The sequence below is a fragment of the Lingula anatina genome, chromosome 6 (assembly GCF_051362555.1).
Source record: "Lingula anatina isolate TDL-2025a chromosome 6, LinAna3.0, whole genome shotgun sequence".
NCBI classification, from domain to species: domain Eukaryota; kingdom Metazoa; phylum Brachiopoda; class Lingulata; order Lingulida; family Lingulidae; genus Lingula; species Lingula anatina.
This window is the reverse complement of record NC_141772.1, coordinates 11,107,999-11,128,678: the sequence shown is the minus strand read 5'-3', so window position 1 is coordinate 11,128,678 and position 20,680 is coordinate 11,107,999. Positions and strand designations below refer to the sequence as shown.

At 38.6% G+C, this 20,680-nt stretch overlaps 5 protein-coding genes and 1 long non-coding RNA gene across 6 annotated transcripts; 2 read left to right on the top strand and 4 right to left on the bottom strand.

Moving 5' to 3' along the window:
• The first annotated feature begins 769 nt into the window (after positions 1-769).
• On the top strand, positions 770-3,038 carry LOC106155229 (lewis-type alpha-(1,3)-fucosyltransferase). The gene is made up of 2 exons (XM_013529954.2): positions 770-946; positions 1,483-3,038. Exons 1-2 carry the CDS (start codon positions 906-908, stop codon positions 2,783-2,785), a joined length of 1,344 nt encoding a protein of 447 aa, XP_013385408.2. The 5' UTR covers positions 770-905; the 3' UTR covers positions 2,786-3,038.
• Positions 3,039-3,476: 438 nt separating this feature from the next.
• Positions 3,477-4,475, bottom strand: LOC106155228 (uncharacterized). The gene is made up of 2 exons (XM_087016206.1): positions 4,136-4,475; positions 3,477-3,702 (listed from the first exon to the last, which is right to left on the bottom strand). Exon 1 carries the CDS (start codon positions 4,410-4,412, stop codon positions 4,170-4,172), a length of 243 nt encoding a protein of 80 aa, XP_086872332.1. The 5' UTR covers positions 4,413-4,475; the 3' UTR covers positions 3,477-3,702; positions 4,136-4,169.
• Positions 4,476-10,358: 5,883 nt separating this feature from the next.
• LOC106167676 (uncharacterized) lies at positions 10,359-11,525 on the top strand. The gene is made up of 2 exons (XM_013546514.3): positions 10,359-10,640; positions 11,328-11,525. The coding sequence occupies exons 1-2, from the start codon at positions 10,411-10,413 to the stop codon at positions 11,329-11,331; spliced, it is 234 nt and encodes a 77-aa protein (XP_013401968.2). The 5' UTR covers positions 10,359-10,410; the 3' UTR covers positions 11,332-11,525.
• Positions 11,526-11,621: 96 nt separating this feature from the next.
• On the bottom strand, positions 11,622-13,040 carry LOC106155216 (core alpha-(1,3)-fucosyltransferase-like). Its single transcript, XM_013529933.2, has one exon. It carries the CDS (start codon positions 12,970-12,972, stop codon positions 11,767-11,769), a length of 1,206 nt encoding a protein of 401 aa, XP_013385387.2. The 5' UTR covers positions 12,973-13,040; the 3' UTR covers positions 11,622-11,766.
• A 2,307-nt stretch (positions 13,041-15,347) lies between these two features.
• Positions 15,348-16,364, bottom strand: LOC106155230 (lewis-type alpha-(1,3)-fucosyltransferase-like). Its single transcript, XM_013529956.2, has one exon. The coding sequence runs from the start codon at positions 16,362-16,364 to the stop codon at positions 15,348-15,350; it is 1,017 nt and encodes a 338-aa protein (XP_013385410.2).
• Positions 16,365-18,116: 1,752 nt separating this feature from the next.
• LOC147761130 (uncharacterized) lies at positions 18,117-19,972 on the bottom strand. The gene is made up of 3 exons (XR_015335164.1): positions 19,766-19,972; positions 19,300-19,550; positions 18,117-19,124 (listed from the first exon to the last, which is right to left on the bottom strand). It is a non-coding gene; the product is annotated as an uncharacterized LOC147761130 (long non-coding RNA).
• Between the last annotated feature and the right edge of the window lie 708 nt (positions 19,973-20,680).

Below are 20,680 nucleotides of genomic sequence, written 5' to 3'. Positions count from 1 at the left end.
GTTGGGGAGGGGGAGGAGGGTCGGCATCCACGGACCCCCCTTCAAATAACCCTAGATCTGCCCCTGCAAAACACTGTATCCAAACCATTTTAGACCACGTGCGTGTCTCTTAATGACTTTGAACGTTTTCAATCTTAAGGATTATATCGAGTATAACTCATGTTAAGAGAGGTGTGTTTCGAGGATTTTTTTGGCATCCCTCTCCCACTCAACCCCCCCCCCCCCCCACCTCCCCCGCCGTGTACTAATACCACGATAAGCCACATACAGATTAGATTTAGTTCAATAACTTTCATGATAACTCCACGAATGAAAACTCTCAGTCTGATTATTATGTTTTTATTATTTCATCCTCGATAAACTGAAGAGAAAATAGATTAGGTCGCAATGAGCATTATGACTTTCATATTGGTTGGAATCACATCACGGGTTGCAATCAAGCGAGGATTCCCATCCCTAAGACTGGATTCCCATCCCTAGATCGATATAACAAAATCGGTCCTTCTCCACGGGGTTTCTCGCGAAATTGCTTTCAGCTTAAGTGGCTTAGATGTCTCGGACGCCTACTAAAGCTGCTACACGATAGTTAATTGCCCCCCTATCAGCTTCAGTAGGCGTGACAAACATCTAAGCCGCTTAAGTTAATTGCAATAAAGCGAGAATCCCCTTGGAGATAGTTTGATCCAAAGTTAGTACGATAGGGTCTGGGAATTATCTCTAAATCGCATTTAGTTAAAACTCAGCTTGCGGTTTCTTGGTATTGAACTCATAAATAAAATAAGTACTTTATATCTGTGTTTAGGGAATCTGTATTGCTTTGGAGATTCTGAGGGTATTCTTAATAATGCATAGGAATTGTCATATCAACTCTGTCAGGGAGAGACACGTCACAGGTGTATTTTCCTATGTGCTACGTACAACAGGAGAGAAACCCCATTAAAAGAGCGTAAGTCAATGAATTCACTTAATTCAATCAGTATTGTAAGTAGTAATATCATTAACTGGTAGGAAGCCAGCTTTTTTAACAGTGAAGTACTGAAGGTCATACCCAATCAAACGCAAAATATGATTATTGGCTTTCTATAGTTCTGGATATGTTAGACTACGCTGATGTAGGAAATATTTATATTTACTTGACAAGAGATTTAGGAAAATTTTAGTCAAATCGTTGATCCTAAAATTTGAGCTAGTTCAAACTAAAAGTCAAAATGGGTTTTCAGTACGGTTAGGACGGCCTAATTCAATACGTATATACCACTACCACATCAAGTGATCTACGTCAAAAATGATGATTCTTATTCCTTAATTTTTATCCTTTTAAGAAACCTTTAAAAACTTTTCAAGCTTAAAAGCATTTAAAATCAAAATAATACAGATTGTTTATTTGGTCCCTGTGATTCGTCCTAACATCAAGTCAATTGAAATTTAAACTGTTGTTCAGAACACAGTTCTTTTTGTCTTTGGATCAACTTCTTGTTTCAGACTGAGAAAGAGAGCCTCGGACGGCACTTGCATCAGAACAATGGGCCTGCTCACCAGAGACCTGCGGTGTGGTAGGCCAAGGAGACTTAGGCTAATTTTTAACGCTGTTATAATCAGTGCGTGCCTGGTGCCCTTGTACCTGTGGGTGAACAATCTGTTTGGGTTACCCTCCCCTCCGCTACTGCAACACATCGCCACAGAAGACAGCGTACAGCAGGAGATACCATATTCAGTAATGGCAGAGACACTAACGTGGCCAACACCATCTCCACGACAACTCTCAAAGGCCCAAGTGCCCGGGTCCCCTACCAAAATGGCAACTTTGTCAAAGACACCGGGCTCCAAAAGAAAAATGATCTTATATTGGACCCCAGCTAAAAAGTGTGACTATCTGAATCTAAACGAGAGGCCGGGGCCGACGTTTGAGGACCTCCAGTGTCCTGAAAACAACTGCTTCTGGACAGCCGACAGAACGAAAGTGAAAGAAGCTGACGCTGTCCTCTTTTTTCAACATTGCATCAGGAGAGTCACAATCCCGCAGAAAAACCCGCATGGCCGGTGGATACTGGTCAACCATGAAAGTCCCTGTGAGAGCTTTAACAAGTGGTCTGACTGGGATGGGCTTTTTAACTGGACAATGAGGTACACGAAGAATAGCGACATCTACAGTCCGTACGCCAGGGTGGTTTTCAGTAAGGGGGAGGGCCCTGGTTTGTCAAAAGAACAGGCGTTATCGATCACTAAGAAGAAAACGAAACTGGTAGCTTGGATGGTCAGTCACTGCCCCACTAGCAGCAGACGAGAAGAATACGTAGAAGAGTTACAGAAATACATCCCAGTCGACGTGTACGGGAGGTGTGGGCCTCTTGTATGTGCGCGAGGTGACGCGCGTTGCCATGAGTTGCTAAACAACGACTACAAATTTTACTTAGCATTTGAGAATAGTTTTGCAGAGAGCTACGTGACAGAGAAATTTTTCTATATGATTCCCTTACATATTATTCCCGTTACACGGTCTCTGGCAAATTACAGCGAACTTGGAGTTCCGCCGATATTACACATAGACACCCGAGATTTCAAATCTCCAAAGGATCTGGCAGAGTATCTCAAACGTCTTGATCAAGATGATGAGAGCTACGCCGCCTTACTGAGAGCAAAAAGAAACTACAAGGTTGTTGACTGGAAGCATAGTTACTGCGATATATGCAGGAAGCTTAACGATCCCAGCGAACCAACAAAGTGGTACAGTGCTTCAGAAATAATAAAACAACACGGTTCATGTTTTCCACCAACTGACCTCTGACCCCTGACCTGTGAACGAACCTATATGTATATAACAGTATGCTATTTAATCATCAAGAGGGATTTTTTTGGGTTGGGCTGGAACTCAGCAAGTCATGGCCAATAATGACTTGAATATTGACACTGACGCATGGTAAATCATTTTATTTTTTTGCGCTAATAACTCTTGAACGATACCTGTATGCTATGTTGACAGGAATAAGCTCACAGACGTTTATTAAATTTAAAGCAAGAGAATAAATTAGTGATATGGATACCAGAGAACATTTCGGTAATTAGAAAAATACAGAATTACCAAAAATTGACAATGCATGGAAACTTATATCAACCCTCGCCTTTGATCTGTTTTTGATTCTCTCTCTCTCTCTCTTTCTCTCTCTCTCTCTCTCTCTCTCTCTCTCTCTCTCTCTCTCTCTTGACAACCTGCGAAAACGCCTCAGAAGTGCAAAAGTGGAAAAGGTGGATTTAACCATGTTCATAGCATGGAGATGCTACGCATTCTAATATCACCCTTCATTACGGGTCTAAGGTGAATGTTTCTACAGATCTTCAATATGAAAATGTAAATTTTAAGCGAGAAAGATGTGTTAATAAAGCAATATTTAAACGAGTCAACAAATGAAACTGCAAGTATAGCGTTGCTTGGATATTTGTGAGTTGAAATGCTACCAGAAAAAAGATAATCTCAACTGTAATTTTTATGTTTTTATTTTACACTTTAATACATAAAATAGCATGGGCTTGGCTTTTGGTTACTGTAAATCGAATGTCTATGGTTTGTCGTTCAGGTTTGGTAGGTTGGTCTCTGTCAGGAAACTCAACAAGGTCCTGGGTTCGCGTCCCGTAAGGTGGCGCCATCTAGGTCTGTGTCGGGTTCAGCCTGCCGATCATGAAACGGGATGGATATTGGTGTCATACCTGCAAAGAATGGGAAAACTGCATAACCATACATTTTCACTAGCCATATTTGTAGGAATAATTCCATACGGAGAAACTGAACAGTTTAATGACTATTGTTTTCTCCCTTTATAAAGCGTAGGCAAAAGTGCAGTAATCGTAAAGCGTCGCGTCGCGGAACTCGGACGCAAAATAAAAGTGACTAAGATAAAATAGCCTCATCAAACCTGCGGTTTCAGACCAACACCCTTTACAGATATCTTACAATAAATAAAAGAAATAAAATCTTAAAGGCGTTCACGTTTGTAACAAAATACTGCCGTCTGTTTTTGCTGGCATTCATTTTTGTCAGTCTTCTAAAATAATTCTTTGTAAAAGATATCTACGTAAGTACTTTGCGTTATCGACAATCAATGCGATTATATTTTAAAAAGCTCAATCAATACAAACTTACTATATAATTAATGCTGATGTTCTTCCATGCGAGTTTAATACTTTTTTCCGTAATAGCCGTGGCCATAACCGCCATAGCCTCTTCCATATCCGTAACCGCCATAACCTCTGCCATAACCGTAACCATGGCCGTAACCGGCGTAGTTGCCGTAGGCGTGGACCTTGCCATAGCCGTAGCCGGCGTCAGCATAGCCGTAGCCGCGTCTGTAGCCATAGCTGCCGTAGCCGGCGGCAAGAGCACAGGCAATGATCATAGCGAAGATCACGAGTCTCATCATCTTGGCGGTTGGTTGAGGTTGGTCTGTCTGGGAGGTAGACTGATGCAGAAGGCCAAATTTTGCCGCCTTTTATACTTTCAGATTGTGCGAGAAGAAAGAGATCATCGCTCTTTTGCCTGACAAGGAGTAGTGTAGATTGATTATAGATAATGTGTGCGCTGCCTAATAGGTTTTGAGTGAATTTTAATTTGAGTACTAATAATTAGTGTTCACCACGCACCGACCGACCACTTAGTGCAAGTATTAGTAGAGGAGATATTTCACAAGATTTCGTTTCCTAACATACTGCGTTTTCAGCTCAAATAACCAATATATATATATATATCATGGACAAGGTCGAAACTATGTTGCAGCAATTAAATGTTCATTTGTGCTAGAGAAACCCATGCCCACGGGAGGTTTGATGACATGTATTAATCACACGGCAAACGCTGCACAAGACGCGAGGACTCAGTCCTGCTTTTGGATTCTTCTCCTCTAAAACCTGTTTATCGCTTTTTTTGTTGCCTTGAAACTTCCATTTAGCCTTCAAGATGGACTGTGCTGTGATGAAGGGTTCTTTGAAGGGGTCACATTAACGCCGCTGATATTAAGATGTCTCTCAAGTAATGAAGCGTGAATGCAAGAGACGCATGCAATCTGTTCTTGGCTGAGTAGTAAAATGTGTACTGAAAGAGAACTACAAAGTGAACCGAATGTCTAAAAAATCCCAGAGTTATTAGTGAAAACTAAACAAATGCCGTTGGTGCTTTTCATTTTATTTCTTATTTATCTTAATTCCATCTTTATTTCTTTACTTTTTCCTATACATAATCATTCATTGATACCACATCACATGTTCGAAGAAAATTCTGTTATCACATATCACTTTACGTCGTCTCCCCTGAATACAACAAATCTTTAAAAAAAAAAACAGAAAATTGTGCGTGCAAACTTTTTTAAATGTTTTAAAATTATGAAAAATTGAAAGTTAAATGAAGTTCAACATTGATTTGTTGATTAATGGCCTCCGTGTTGCGATATCATAATTCACCAGCTGTCTACTTGGTACACTGCGTCTATTATTCTTGTATCTATTCTTTCATTTCTTTGCCAATACGCCAAAATAAATCATTCGTCACACAAAGGGACAATTAAATATGCGCACACTCTTCATCTTATAGCCTCGGTTCTAATTGTCAAAAAACGCAAAAATAATCTGTTCATTCATTTCTTGCTTGACCAGCAGACGATAGCTACAGGGCTAACTAGATAAAGATGACTACATATAGCTGGAACGAAACTCAGGGCAGCAAAGTGAAACTGGTCTTGACTAGAGACAGAAAGAACTAACGAAATATGTTAATTGTATCAGCAAGGGTGTGATAAATTGTCATTTCAGATACTTTTGGTCATAATGTTCATGACAGTGAACTTGACTTCAATATATGTCGCTGATGATTTGACGCACAATATGCTTGTAAACATATACCTCGTTTTTCCCTCGCAAACGAAGCTACAGTAAGCTTAAGCCTAGGTCCCAACCGTACGGGCTGCAACGTGTGTTCCACGGTCAAAAAAATGGGGAAAACGTGGGAGTTCGTGCTTGAGGAGCACATCCATCGTGCAACTTTTGGAGGACGCAAACAGCACGTAGAAACTTTTTACCAATTACTTGATTTCTTCCCTTCGATCTAGCTACGTCCTAGCCGGAAGCAAGGAACCTAAAAACCGTGCGTCCAAAACCTAGTTGAGACCTAGGCTTTACTAAGGCCCTTTTTACGTCGAGCGGTACAGTCGATTTTTCCCGCTCAGTTTGAGAAAACGACAAGTTCATGCAATTGTATTATATTCTGATATCACAACCTCTAAAACAGAATACAAAATTGCGAAATTGGCGCATACAATATTTTTGTAAGTGACAACTAGCGAACTCTGTGGTCAGAGAGCACCAAAAAGTGTGAATGGACCTAAAAAGCTACGTGTAAGGCATTCTAAGCGCATCAATATCACAACATGTAACACACGAGTACAGCTGATCAACATATCGAAGTTATTAAATTTTACATACTGGTATGTAGTTTCAGTTGCTTGCCTATACACAACTTATTGTACACTGATGGCAAAAAGAAAAAGAAAAAAAAGGAAAAAAAGCGGAATACAATGTGGTGAGGTTGGGTGGGCTCACAGAGTGAAAAGTTACTCTTTATACTAGTGTAGACAACTCTGATCAATACGACATAGAAAGGTGTAACATTAACATTGGTGTTATGGTCGAGACGTGTGTGTGTTTTGGTGTGTGTGTGTTTGTGTGTGTGCGTGCGTGTATGTGTCAACGTTGTGCTTTTCGCTTTGCTACCCTTAAAATATTCCGACCTTAAGTGAGAAAAATCTTAAAAGACTATTCTTTTTAATATGTATTGTTTTTTCTGTTCTCTTCATCATTTTGTTTCTTTACTAAATGCACTATATTTCGAATTTGAGTTTATCAAAGTTAAATCTATCAATATTGTATCTCATTTTCGATTAACAAAACATTGATCAAAGCCTTCCTAACCTGAACATGTATTTCTTTTCCACCAACAACACCCATTTTCTCTCTCATTTAATGTAGCAATCTGGCAAAAAACATGGAATTAATCGAACAAGTTATCAACAAAAGTACCACCATTGAAAACAAACCCAGATACTGTCTCAAAACAGATTCCAGAATAAATGATAATAATAATATGTATTTATGCAAACGAAATAAAGTGCCCAGTTTAACCGAAACAATAGGGGTCCTAAGCATCATTTGAAAAGGCGATACTGATCGAAAGCAATTGTCTAAATCAATTAAGTTGTAGATAAGCATTGTGAACAAAGGGAGACTCGCCTGTCGAACGACGATAACGTTGACAACGAAAGGCCCCAATAAACGATAAGATAATAAAAACAAGAGGCTTTGTTAAACATTGCGGACTGGTACAGACAGAGGCACTATCAATGACATGACATTCAATGAACCGTGACACATTTCAGATATTTCAGTGGAAATTTTTTGTCCAAAATTAGATCGTGTTTTTGACATATTGTTTACGATAATTGCCACTAATAACCATGTTGTTGTTTGTTGTCATTGTTATTGCTGTTAGACAGGAAAGTTGAGAACAGTGTTTATTTATAACTCTTAAGTGATGTTAAAAGTTGTCATCGGACAGTATCCCCTTTTTATTTCATTAATTTTTTTTTTTTTTTTTTTGTTTTTGTTTTATAATTATCTTATTACCACCGCAAGGGTGAAAGACGTAAAAAAGTTCATACATAGAATCGTCCACATAATACACATTAAAATAATATAATAAAACCGTTCTAAGATATATAATAAGATCCTTCTTAGATATGGTCAGTAAAAATATTGGACAAAGGAAATATATGAAATAAATAGAACTTTAAAGGCGTCAGTTAAAAGTTATATTCGAAGTTATATTATACATAATATTATATTCGAAGGCACACTTATTCTATCCTGAACGGTTAAAGATGCGTTTCATGGGTTTGAAAATCCCTAAAATGCTTATTTTTGCCATCCACAGCTTATTATAAAACCTTACATATATACCTTTAAAATGATTTAATCCCTTAAATAGTTTTTGTGAAGCGTACCTAATATTGATATTTCCGTTGGAGCTTATAGGAAAATGGTCGCTGTTATAATGACTGGCCGGTCTTTCTGAGCTAAAATCAACCTTTATAAATTTCATCGAAGGTCAAACCCAAGTTCAGGGAGGGGTAGACATAATAAATGATTCGTGTGTACGAGAAAATTGTTTTTTTTTTCTGGGAAAATCCATATGGGCGGGTAAATGTCATGGACAGTAAGTCTAATGCTATCCATTGAGCCTGACGAAGGAGTATGACAGGTTGCAGTGAAATGAAGTTTTTTTAGTTACACAAGAAGTGTATCTTTATATCTTAACTGATTTATAAAATTGCTACCAGACAGTCTCCCTTTCATAAACAATGTTATCGCTTACAAGGTCACATACCCCTTAACCTTATAGTAGATAAGTACAGTAATTAAACTAAATTACCATTGGAAGACAAAAGAAGTTTCCAAACATGCAACAATGAAGTGGCACAAAAAAAGTATTTTATTTTATTTTATTTTATGTGCAATAAACCTTAGGAATAACCTAATATACCAAGGCCAAACTATATTAGGATTTACTTAATATACTAGAACAAATTGCGTTATAACAGGTTATATATCCAACGGTAAACAAAAAGTAAAAAAGGATCAACCGAGACGTTCAAATTTGCTAATAATCTCCATAAGATTGTAATTGAAAGCCTACTTACGTTATCAAAACAACCTAACTGGCGGATAAAGAATGTTAGAATGGACCTGCCTAGGTTGAACTCGATGCGAACGTGCCGTACGGTACAGTGCGTGCAGTGAATGATTCATGGAAAGTGGACAGCTCAATCTGTCCCCTTCAATGATTAATGATAATACCCATATAATAAAAGAAATCATAAACAATTCATCGCCTGGTTCGAGCTAATTATGCTTTGGACAAATAGCAAGGCCAAGTGTTTTAAATCCTGTGACTTCAACAATAACTTATTTTTATTGCTTTATTAATGACAGCACGTTTCCTAGAAAAAAACTTAAGCCAACGAGAACAAAAGCTGCAACTGTGCATTTCACAAACAGTGTCACATGGAAATAAAACAATCTACATAAATATTTGAACTAATTTGAGTCCTTTATTTAAACAAAAGACACCGAGATATATGGTTTTGGAGAATATAGCCACGTGCACGTACACGTACACAACGCAACGTGACATAGGCATGGCATCTTTATATGCGTTGACGTTTTCAACAGTTTTTGAAAATCTTTAAATATTTTAAGAAAAGTTGCGTATGTGTTCATACAAAAAAGCGTCAGTCCACTGTAACCTCTGTTCAATCAAAAATGATTTGCATCCTCTGTCCTTTTCCTTTCCCTTTCTTCTCGTTACTCTCCATTCTTAACGTTCAATTCAATTGGACGAAATTGAACATGTAGGCTCGCTTTACATTGAAAACCCCACCTTACTTACAGCTTTAGAGCATTGTGCATGTAAATCAGTAAAAAGCATAGTTCACAATAACCACATTGAAAGCAACTCACAGGAATATAATAAATTCCATTTTACCACGAAAACAGTGGTTAAAGCTATTATTCTGGAATATGGGCTTGCTATCGGACACCGTACCTTCACTCTGCAATTATCTCTTGAGAGATTGTTACCAAAAAATCTTTTTAGAATAAAAAACTAACTTTGAATGTCGGAATGGATTCATTGACCATTGGTAAGTATGGGGAAATTGTCCTTTACCCTCAGAAAATCCGTCTTTTGACCAAAGTGAACAGTTCTTATCTCTTTAATTTTCAGATTACCAAGACAGCATCAATAATAGTGTCTTAAATTAGTAGAAGATACGGCAATGGTGTCATGGTGTTGGACGACGTGTGAATTTGATTTAAAAGCTCCTGGGTTCAATTATTACAAAGGATGTCCATCTCTTGCAAACATATAAACTTTTAAGTATTAATGACAGTTCATCCACTGCTTCCACCATCAAACCACTACTGCCGGCATTGGTATTATTTTTATATTTACTCGGAATATATATTCTTTTGTATCGATAACAAAACTTTATATTGAGGTAAATAAGCTGTACTACATATATACCCAAAACAATCGCATGCTACGCCCCATTAAACAAATGTGAATTAATGTCTTTTGATCTGGAAGCATTTTAATCGTTTGTTGCGCAATGAAAGGGCTTAAGAGCTGGACACACGGAGTGGTGTTATAACTGGATCAGAAAACAATTATAAACCGGACAATCTAATCATTAATTATCACGCAAGGTGGCACTAATGCAAACTCTCCCGCACAGCCTAAAAGTATAAAAGGCGGCAAAATTCGGCCTTCTGCATCAGTCTACCTCCCAGACAGACCAACCTCAACCAACCGCCAAGATGATGAGACTCGTGATCTTCGCTATGATCCTTGCCTGTGCTCTTGCCGCCGGCTACGGCAGCTACGGCTACAGACGCGGCTACGGTGCCGGATACGGCTATGCTGACGCAGGATACGGCTACGGCAAGGACCACGCCTACGGCAACTATGCTGGATACGGCTATGGCGGTTATGGATATGGAAGAGGCTATGGTGGTTATGGCTATGGAAATGGCTATTACGGAAAATGGTAAGTTTGTAAAGGTTCCGCTTTTTAACAGCTGGTTTCAGTACGGTTAACAAAAATGCCAAATGTAGAGGATAATTTCTTATTTTACTGTAATGAAAGTCCAAGGGCGTCTTCATCAGGTTATTATGGCAGCTGTCACAAGTGCTAAACTATTCTGTGAGGAAGCTTTTCGTCTATCAAACTTAAAATAACCACCTCTATGAATGCGTTTTCGAATCAACTGTGCCAAATTGAATTTGATGCAGTGTAAGGCAAAACACTGTAAACAAAACTCGCAGAAATGTTGGAAAGTGAAAAGCTATAAGGGACAGCAGTATTATTATATCCTCATTGCAATAAGAAAAACGCCTCGGCGACTTGTGCACCATGTTGACCTTGCAGAGTTGATATTAAACGTGCCCGCTAAGGTGAAAATTTGGCAACACGCAACAAAGATATTAAACGCGATGAGCTCTTTATCTTATTAAATGCGGTTTTGAAGTTTAACAAGTAACCACTCACTATACGCACTAGTACATTGTATCATGCAACGTGTATAAAGAGTAAAATCGAGGCACTCTGTACTCAAATTTTTGTTGGTTGTTAAAACTTAGGTTTACTGACGCTGAAATTTATTTCCATGATTTGGTGTGATTTCACATGTAATAAGTTATTTTGAAAGAAACGAAATGTCGAACTTCCTTTCAGGTAAAATGTTTCCACTGGTCGTTACTATACACTAGAGAAGAACCGGACTAGATCTGACAGAATTTCAACACCGTTGCACAGTTCCCACTTCTGCTCAACTACAGGGTCATGTTAGACAATTGGCAATAGGATTAGCATTCCACATCTATTTCTGCTTCCAAGGGCTTACTCCTAAAACAATAAACTTTTTATAGAAAATCGGTTAGTCAGTGTCAATTTATCCTCTCTCTCTATTCTTTTTTTTTCTCTATCATGAAATTAAATAAAAAATAAAGAAATAAAAATAAAGAAATAAAAAAACAGTAAGGCTGTCTATCCCGGTAAAACACATTGTTTATAACGGAGCAATTTAAACGGTATAGTTAAAAAACTATTTGAAAGGCAATTGCAAAATCCAGACAAATATTCGGAGATAATCCACTCTTCGGATCTGAAAGATTTAAGGTCGGAGGTCATTTGGTGGTACGCAAGAGCCATGTTGTCGTTTAATTTCTTCAGCACGATAACTCTTATTCGGTTCGTTCGGATCATTCAACTTCTTACATAGGTCACAGTAACTCTGTTTCCAGTCAACGACCTTGTAGTCCGCTTTTGCTCTCAGTAAGGCAGCGTAGCTCTCATCATCTTGATCAAGACGTTTGAGATACTCTGCCAGATCTTTTGGAGATTTGAAATCCCGTGTGTCTATGTGCAATGCTGATGGAATTCCAAGTCGACTAAAATTTGCTCCGGACCGAGTAATCGGGATTACATTCAGTGGAATCATATCAAAGAATTTCTCTGTTACGTAATCCTTTGAAAGACCATTTTCGAATGCTAAGTAAAACTTGTAGTCGTTGTTGAGTATCTCAGAGCACCGCGAGTCACCTCGCTTACACACAAGGGGGCCACACTTCCCGTACACGTCGACTGGGATGTATTTCTGTAACTCTTTGACGTATTCTTCTCGTCTACTCTGAGTGGAGCAGTGACTGACCATCCAAGCTACAAGTTTCGATTTCTTTCTGGCAATTGACAATATCTGTTCCCTAGGTAACCGCGAGGTGTACCCATCGTTACTCATAACTTGTGCATACGGACTGTAGATGTCGCTGTCTTTCGTGTACGTCATCGTCCAGTTAAAGAGACCATTCCACTCTGACAAAAGTTTAAAGTTATCGGCGCGACAAGGGCTTTCGTGGGTAACAAGCACCCAACGACCCTGGGGGTTTTTCTCCGGGGGTGTCACCCCCCTCAGACAAAGGTCAAAAAAGAGGACCGCGTCGGCTTCTTTCACCTTTGTTTTATCGTCCGTCCAGACGCAATTGTTCACTAGACAGTTCAGATCTTTGAACATCGGTCCTGATCTAGTTAAGGTGAAATAATCACATAAATTATGACTTCTCCAATATAAGATTATTTTTTGCCGCAAAACCTCAGTATTGTTTGTGAAAGATTCCGTCGGTGTGCCTGTAACGTTCAGAAAGCCTTTTATCATGTGGGATTGAATACGTTTTGATAAAATAATTACCGTATCCAGTGAATTATACACTACAAGTGAAGCTATAACTGCTGTTAAGATAACGGCGTAGAGAAGCGACAATTTTACCCAACGTCTTGGTCCTCGTGGGCCGTCCTGTCGGTTGGGCTGGAGAGACATCTTCATCGGAAAGTTCTCACTCTTGCTATAACCACTCACATATTTTACTGTAATGAAAGTCCAAGGGCGTCTTCATCCAGCAAAACCAGACTTTTTTACAGTTGAAAGGGATATTATCCGCAGTCCGATTTACTGCGTATTCTTTTTATCTTTTACATATGTAATTATGCTCAACGTCTGACCCTTGGGACAGGAAAAGTAAACCATCCGTGTCTGTCTCGAATGGCGTGGTAGAAGATTGTGTTTGATAATGTATATGGCACGTGACGTGCCTCCCGTATAAGGACAGCTATGATACCACTGATATTTGTACAATACATATTGAATGCAATACTCAGACATTGAGACATCTATAAACTGGTAAAGCACTCCGAGATCGCAGACCTCCGCCAAGGCAGCGATTTTTTATTATTATTGATTATTGATTGATTAGTGATCCAGAATACCACCAAAAACTAATCACTTCTAAGTTAACCCGTTTCCCACCTACCCTGAAAATTTCATCAAAATCGATCCATAACTTTTTGAGTTATGTTGATGACAAACAAACAGACAGACAGGGGTGAAAACATAACCTCCTTGGCGGAGGTAAAAACGTCATTATTATTATTATTATTATTATTATTATTATTATTATTATTACGCAACAACACTGACCTTGTGGTCAGACTGGTAAGTCAGTCTCCTGAAGGACGTGAGTTGGACCCCGTCCAGAGCCTTACATGTAATATCTGTCCCTTAATTCAATGATACCTGCTGTCTCCCGACTTGGCATTCAGCACTTAGGGGTTAAAGTGGGACTAAAGCTTCTGAACTGGCAGAGAAAGATACTAACTGTTCATATGCTACCGGTAGCTTTCAGCACCAATAGTGTGGCAGCTGGGCTCTATCCTCTTCACCCAGGCGAGAACGTCTACACTCAGACGGTTGTATTCCAACAAAGAATATATCGATGTTACAAATTTGCGTGTATGAGAGATACACCACCCATGGACCACAGTGCTCTCCACACAGATTAGGAATAGGTGTTTTCAGACTCGAGCCTTACACCCAATTTCCATAGATTAGATCGACCTACTTTAGATCGACCTAAGTCCCTGGGGGTTCACGCTAAATAGCTGTCAGCCGGGCGGACACGAAAGTTAATTACCCCCTTGCAGCTTGTAGTAGGCGGGACGGACATTTAAGTCGGATTATCTGAAAGTAATCTAGTGAGACTCCCCGCGGGGATAGATCGATCTAAAATCTATGGGAATAGAGCCTTAGATATGTGAGCACTAACGCAAAAAATAAAAGACTCAATCCACGATTTATTGGCACAAACGTAAAACTAGCGGCCACGAGCACCGCGCAACAAACCACGAACCGCTATTCTGCGAACCTAACCGTTCGGTACGTTCCGTATGTGCCGGAGATTGTTGACAGTGCAAAACTCCCGTATTAATATGTGGTGTGGATAATACATTATAGAAATTAGTTTTTTTTCTTTTATTTCCATTTATTTTTCTTATGATAAAGATGATTCATGCATGATTTAGACAATCACACGCCCAGTATGAGGCTCCAGATCGCAAACGGCAATTATCGTTTAAGAGTCCTGCGACATCGGCAGTGGAACATGTATGACTCCCCTTTTAATTCTGTACCTAAGGGCGTATTCCCATAGATTTTTGATCGATCTATCCCCGTGGGGAGTCTCACTAGATTACTGTCAGATAATCCGGCTTAAATGTCCGTCCCGCCTACTACAAGCTGTAAGGGGGTAATTAACTTTCGTGCCCGCTCGGCTGACAGCTATTTAGGAGTTAGGGCGATCTAGTTTGGATCAATCTTATCTCTGGGAATGGGGTCTAAGGCTTCGTTCACATGGAATGTCTATTTTCTAAAAATCTATTTTCTATTCGCGCTATCTTACGATCACGGTCTGTGCCCTGAATATCCCGCCGCGTAATTACTGGCAGCGCGAGCCAGTTACTTATAGTAACTTATAGTAACTGGCTCGCGCTGCCAGTAATTACGCCGCGGGATATTCAGGGCACAGACCGTGATCATAAGACATACCGCGAATAGAAAATAGAATTTAGAAAATAGACATTGCATGTGAATGAAGCCTAAGAAAATGTATCCAGCAAGCAACGGCCGTTGGAACTGCGTGCATCAGCAAAGTAGTAAACGTTTTTTTTTTTGTTTTTTGTTTTTTTTTTCCTAAGTACAAATATAAATGCGCGGTATAATTATTTTGAAGGCTTAGCTCATACGGGATATCAGCTTTATTTAATTTTTTTTTTTTTTTTTGTTAAATGCCTGATTGAATAAACACCGTTTTTGGTTGTGATGCATGGTGATTTGTACTTTGTTAAATATGAGAGATTTCATATACATCAGTTATGAGGTACTACCATATATATTTCATCTTCTGGTCGATTCTGTAAGAAGTGATGATGTTGCAGGTCATTTGGTGGCACGCATGATCCAAGCTGTTCTTTTATTTCTAAAGTACTGTAACTCTTGCTCTGTTCTTTAGGATCATTTAGTTTTTTACATAGGTCACAGTAACTATGCTTCCAACTAAGAAGCTTGTAGTTGGATTTTGCTCTCAGTAAGGCAGCGTAGCTTTCATCATCTTGATCAAGACGTTTGAGATACTCTGCCAGATCTTTTGGAGATTTGAAATCCCGAGTGTCTATGTGCAATGCTGATGGAATTCCGAGTCGGCTGAAATTTGCTCCAGATCGAGTAATCGGGATTACATTCATTGGGATCATGTTGAAGAATTTCTCCGTCACGTAATCTTTTGAAAGACTATTTTCAAATGCTAAGTAAAATTTGTAGTCGCTGAGAATCTTAGAGCAACGTTTGCTTCGGCGCTCACACGCCAAAGGCCCACATCTCCCGTATACGTCGACTGGGATATATTTATCTAACTCTTCTACGTATTTTTCTCGTTTACTAAGAGTGCGGCAGTTACTAACCATCCAAGCCACCAGGCTCGACTTATTTCTGGCGATTGATAACGACCGTTCTCTGGATAACACCGGGCTGTCCCCATCGTTACGTATAACTTGTGCGTACGGACTGTAGATGTCGCTGTCTTTCGTGTACGTCATCGTCCAGTTGAAGAGGCCGTCCCACTGAGACAAAACTTTAAAGGTATTGACGTGACATGGACTCTCGTGGTTAACAAGAACCCAACGGCCTTGAGGGTTTCTTTCTTGAGGGGGAATCACATCTTTCAGACAGTGGTCAAAAAAGAGGACCGCGTCGGCTTCTTTCACCTTTGCTTTATCGTCCGTCCAGACACAGTTGTTCACCGGGCAGTTTAGATCCTTGAACGAAGGTCCTGGTTTGGTAAGGGTGAAATATGCACACGAGTTATTGACTCTCCAATATAAGATCATTTTTGGCTGCAAAATGCCGGTATTGTTGGAAAAAGATTTTGGCGTGTCTGTTGCGTTTAGAAAGCCTTTCATCGCGCTGGATTGCTTGTGTTTTGCCAAAATAACCACCTCGTCCCATGATTTATACACAAGAAGTGAAATTATAACTGCCGTGAAGATAATGACGTAGAAAAACGACAATTTAATCCAACGTTTTGATCCTCCTGTGCCATCCTGTCGGTTTGGATGGAGTGACATATTCTTCACAAAGTTCTCCCTCTTGCTGTCCTCCACTTATGCCAATGAACACTCATGAAAGAGAAGCAAGCAAGCGCCCAGGCTCTAGAGCGCCCTTATTCAGCAACGGCAGGCAGTTTAAAGTATCATAAGTATGATTATCTACAGTATGGCTGACGGCTTATCTCTTTTATCAGTTAGGTAACTACACACAACTGCTGACCCTGTTAGCAGACCTGTCCAATGTGACACATGAATGTGACACATGATAGTATTCCCTTGTGAATAACATGCTGAAGTTGCGTGTAGCATAATTAAGCCATACAAAATGATTAATCGCACGTGGCCCATATTACACTGATGGCTACAGGTTCAGCAACACTAAACTAATTCAATCAGTGACAAGGTGGTTATGTTTAAATTGATGTCTTAATAAACATCAGAGGTAAATCGAATTTTTCACACTCAAAAAAAAAACAAAAAAAAAACAATATTCTCCTACTGATGAATCATTACTCGACCTGACCCAGCGCTTGGATTTGATGTTTTTTCCATTTTTTTTTAATTTCCAAGTGTCTGATCAGACAGTAATATATTCAGACCGCCATTTCTTAATTCACATCTCAGAAGGATGTATAAGCATTAGGTACCTTTATTTGAGGTGCTTTATTGCTTTTAAGGTCTAAATGAGGTATACCAGCCCGCTTGGCGCCAGGTGTCGCTAGTGTGAATTCAGTCCTTCCACAGTCGCCATGTTGGATATCATATACGTTGGACTGTGGCACTGGCCTTAATAAACATGCCTCAGTATTGTTGTGTACCTGAATGTCAAAGTCGGCAAGGTGGGCATAATTTTCCTGAGGATTCAGGGCTTCGTTTGAAGTGAAGGGTTGCCCATGTCAACACACCTTCCATGTTAAAAGGACAGTTACAACTTGACCCAGGCACAGTAATTAGGCCCCTAAAGATAGACGAGTTGCCTCAAAAAGAATACACGTAGAAAGGTTAATTGATCTTGGAAAAACTTATAAAGTTTTGGAAAGAGAGCTCCATAGCAAGAAAGTGCCCCTAGGAAGTACGATTTATCAAAGTGCGTTTTCTTCTTATGTCCGTAATTTCAGAAGAGTTGTCAGTAAATATACATAAGTGCCGGTAGCCTTCTACCCGCATAAGGTTGTGTTATTAAGTAATATCCTTTTTTATTGATGTATTGAGCATGACCGGTAATGTTAATTAAATAATTATTTTTATTTAAAAAAATTATTCAGTACATCGTAAGAATCATAAAACTAGGTATAGTTAGATAATTTATTTGTACATGTATAGATGCAATTTCTCAGCCAATGGAATAATGCATGTTTGGAAATTTTTTGTAACAGTTTAAGAAATAAAATTTAAAGAAAGAAAACATTTTATAAATGAACAGTTTTTATTCTTTTTTTTACAAAATAGCACTTCTGAATTGTTTTACTTGAGTAGGAACACCATATTATTTCATTGCTCTGAAAATTCATTAAAAAGCAGCAAAACCAAATGTTTTATTTAAACAAAATAATTATTCAGTCCATAGTAAAAACCATGAAACCATGTAATACTTAGATAATTTATTTGTGCTATAACTTTCCTGATTATATAGCTGCGATTTCTTAGGCAATGGATTACTGTAGGTATGGAAAACTTTTTGTAACAGTTTAAGAAATAAAAATTAAAGAAAGCAAACATTTTACAAATGAACAGTTTTTTTGTTCCTTTTTACAAAATAGTACTTATGAATTATTTTACTTGAATAGAACCACCACATTATGTCAGCACTTTGAAAATTCTTTTAAAAGCAGAAAAAACGAATTATTTGCTGTAAATACAACTATCAAATTATTTCATCCCACTAAAAATACTTTACAAAATAGCATCATAATTTTTTTCTCATTACAGTTAAATATTATTAAAAACTGCATAAACACATAAGTACTTTTTGTAAAGAATATAGCACCACCAAATTATTTCATTTTAGTTAAAACTTTTTTTTTTAAATGACACTTCAAAATTGTGATTGCAGATAAAACCATCTCATACAGGGGTACTTTCTATAAACTAGCTGACACGTACTTCCTATAGTGTTTTTCATTAAAAAAAGTTATCCTCGGCAAAATACATGTAGAAAAATATCCAGTGTCAGAATGAATCAACCCCACAAACAGATCTTTGAATGTAAACATAACAAAATAGCAGAATGGGCGATTCGTAATGAACATCTGGCCTTCTAACTGAGTAAAGTATTTGCAGGTTTTCTTTAGGCCCAGATTTGTGCACGAGATACACATTCCAAAAGGGGAAATCAGGTCCGGGTCCAACTGTCATGTGTCTGCAATGGTTTTGGACACAACAATGATTCATACAGTTTGTTTATATACTTCTTCTCTGTAGCTGCAATTATCTCTCCAAATCTTGAGGCAGTGATCCGCCATTGTCTCTCCTTGTGTCAGATTGCGCTCTTTCCTTGTTATAACTTGCTTACTCAGTGTCCTTCGCTGTTTGTTCCTCAACCTGAAATATTCATATCCCATTAAAGCATGGTAGATGGTTACAGCATTAAATAGATACAATTTAGATTAGTTTAGATACAATATTATAATTCTATGATGTCACCTATCACCTAGTTTGATAATTCTTTCTCATACTTGGGCCCGATTCTTAATAGTAGACCTCTGTTTTCACTTACATCATTCCCTCTATCCATGCTTTATTCTTTTCATGGCACTTGGCAATAGTTGTTGTCCATCACAGCCGCCTGTAAGTCAGCTTTAGGGTAGGCATTACTGGTGGCTACATCAATCTTTGCCGCTGATGTGAAGTGATAGGTAAGATTCCTGAAGTAATCATTTTATCCTGCTCTTGAAGTTGGCTGTCCTGGGGTCCTGAAATCGACAGTTTCAGGCTTTGCCCCCGATATATGGGCCTTCTTTGGGTAACCTTATAAAGAAAATAAATAAGTACATTTACTAAGTATAAAAATCTTTCGTGCTACTAAAACAAAATATGAGCGTAGGCCTACTCGTACCTACAGTAGTCTACATGTACATAACATGTCAGATTTGACACACACACCTCGACTAATTTTTGATTTTTTCAAGGAAAATAGTTAGCATTTGTGTTTTTCAAGCACTAAATGAAAAGAAAACACATACCTTCCAGTCAATTCACATTTTCATCCAGATGTTATGGCACCACATTCAAGTAAATTGCGTTTGAGTTGGTTCACTGTCAGCGACGCGTGCACACGCTCCATGTTAAACTCTGGTGTAAAGCCGTGAGCGAGATTCTGCGAGATTTTAGAAGGACTGCTTTCACCCCCACGCCATCTAGCGGCAGACCCTTAAAGCGGGTGTTCCCCATTAAAAAAAGATTAGTATGTTATTTTATAGGCCATGAAGACATAAAAATTACGGCTTTGGGACGTTCTATAACACGTATAGTATAAATTTAAACTACATTATCGTGTACTAAGATGGCATTTAGACCTGAAGTGGTATAAATATTGGATGTTACTTGTCCAAGTACAGGTATCGATCAACACTGTCTCCTACCGGCTTCCGGAAATTTTCAAGAATATTGACAGTCTTTCATTTTGAATCTGAGTTATCAATCTCCCGTCAATCCCGTACATTCATGTATGTCGTTTACACCGTGTCAGTACATAGCTGTCACATACCCAGTAACTTCACCTGACCGTTTTGCACATTTCTAATATTATATTATGTAATGCCAGTATTTGTATGTGCGTAGGTACACGTATTATGTAAATTTGAAATTTTGATTCCGAAAAGAGCACTGTTTTTAGAAGTAGAAAATTTATTTTATTGTTGTGCTTTTTTTACCTCAAAAAAGGAAAAACTACTTTCCGCACTATTTGTTGCATGGTTGTTCATGTGGTCCATGGTTGTTCAACATTTTTCAGTGATTTGGCATAATCTCACTTAAATCACAGAAATCTATAACATCCATCTTTTACATGGGATATTTAAATCCTGATCTTGACCTGACCTTACTAGTAGGCCTAACTTTGCAATACAAACACTACACGTAGGGCGACTTACAAAAAT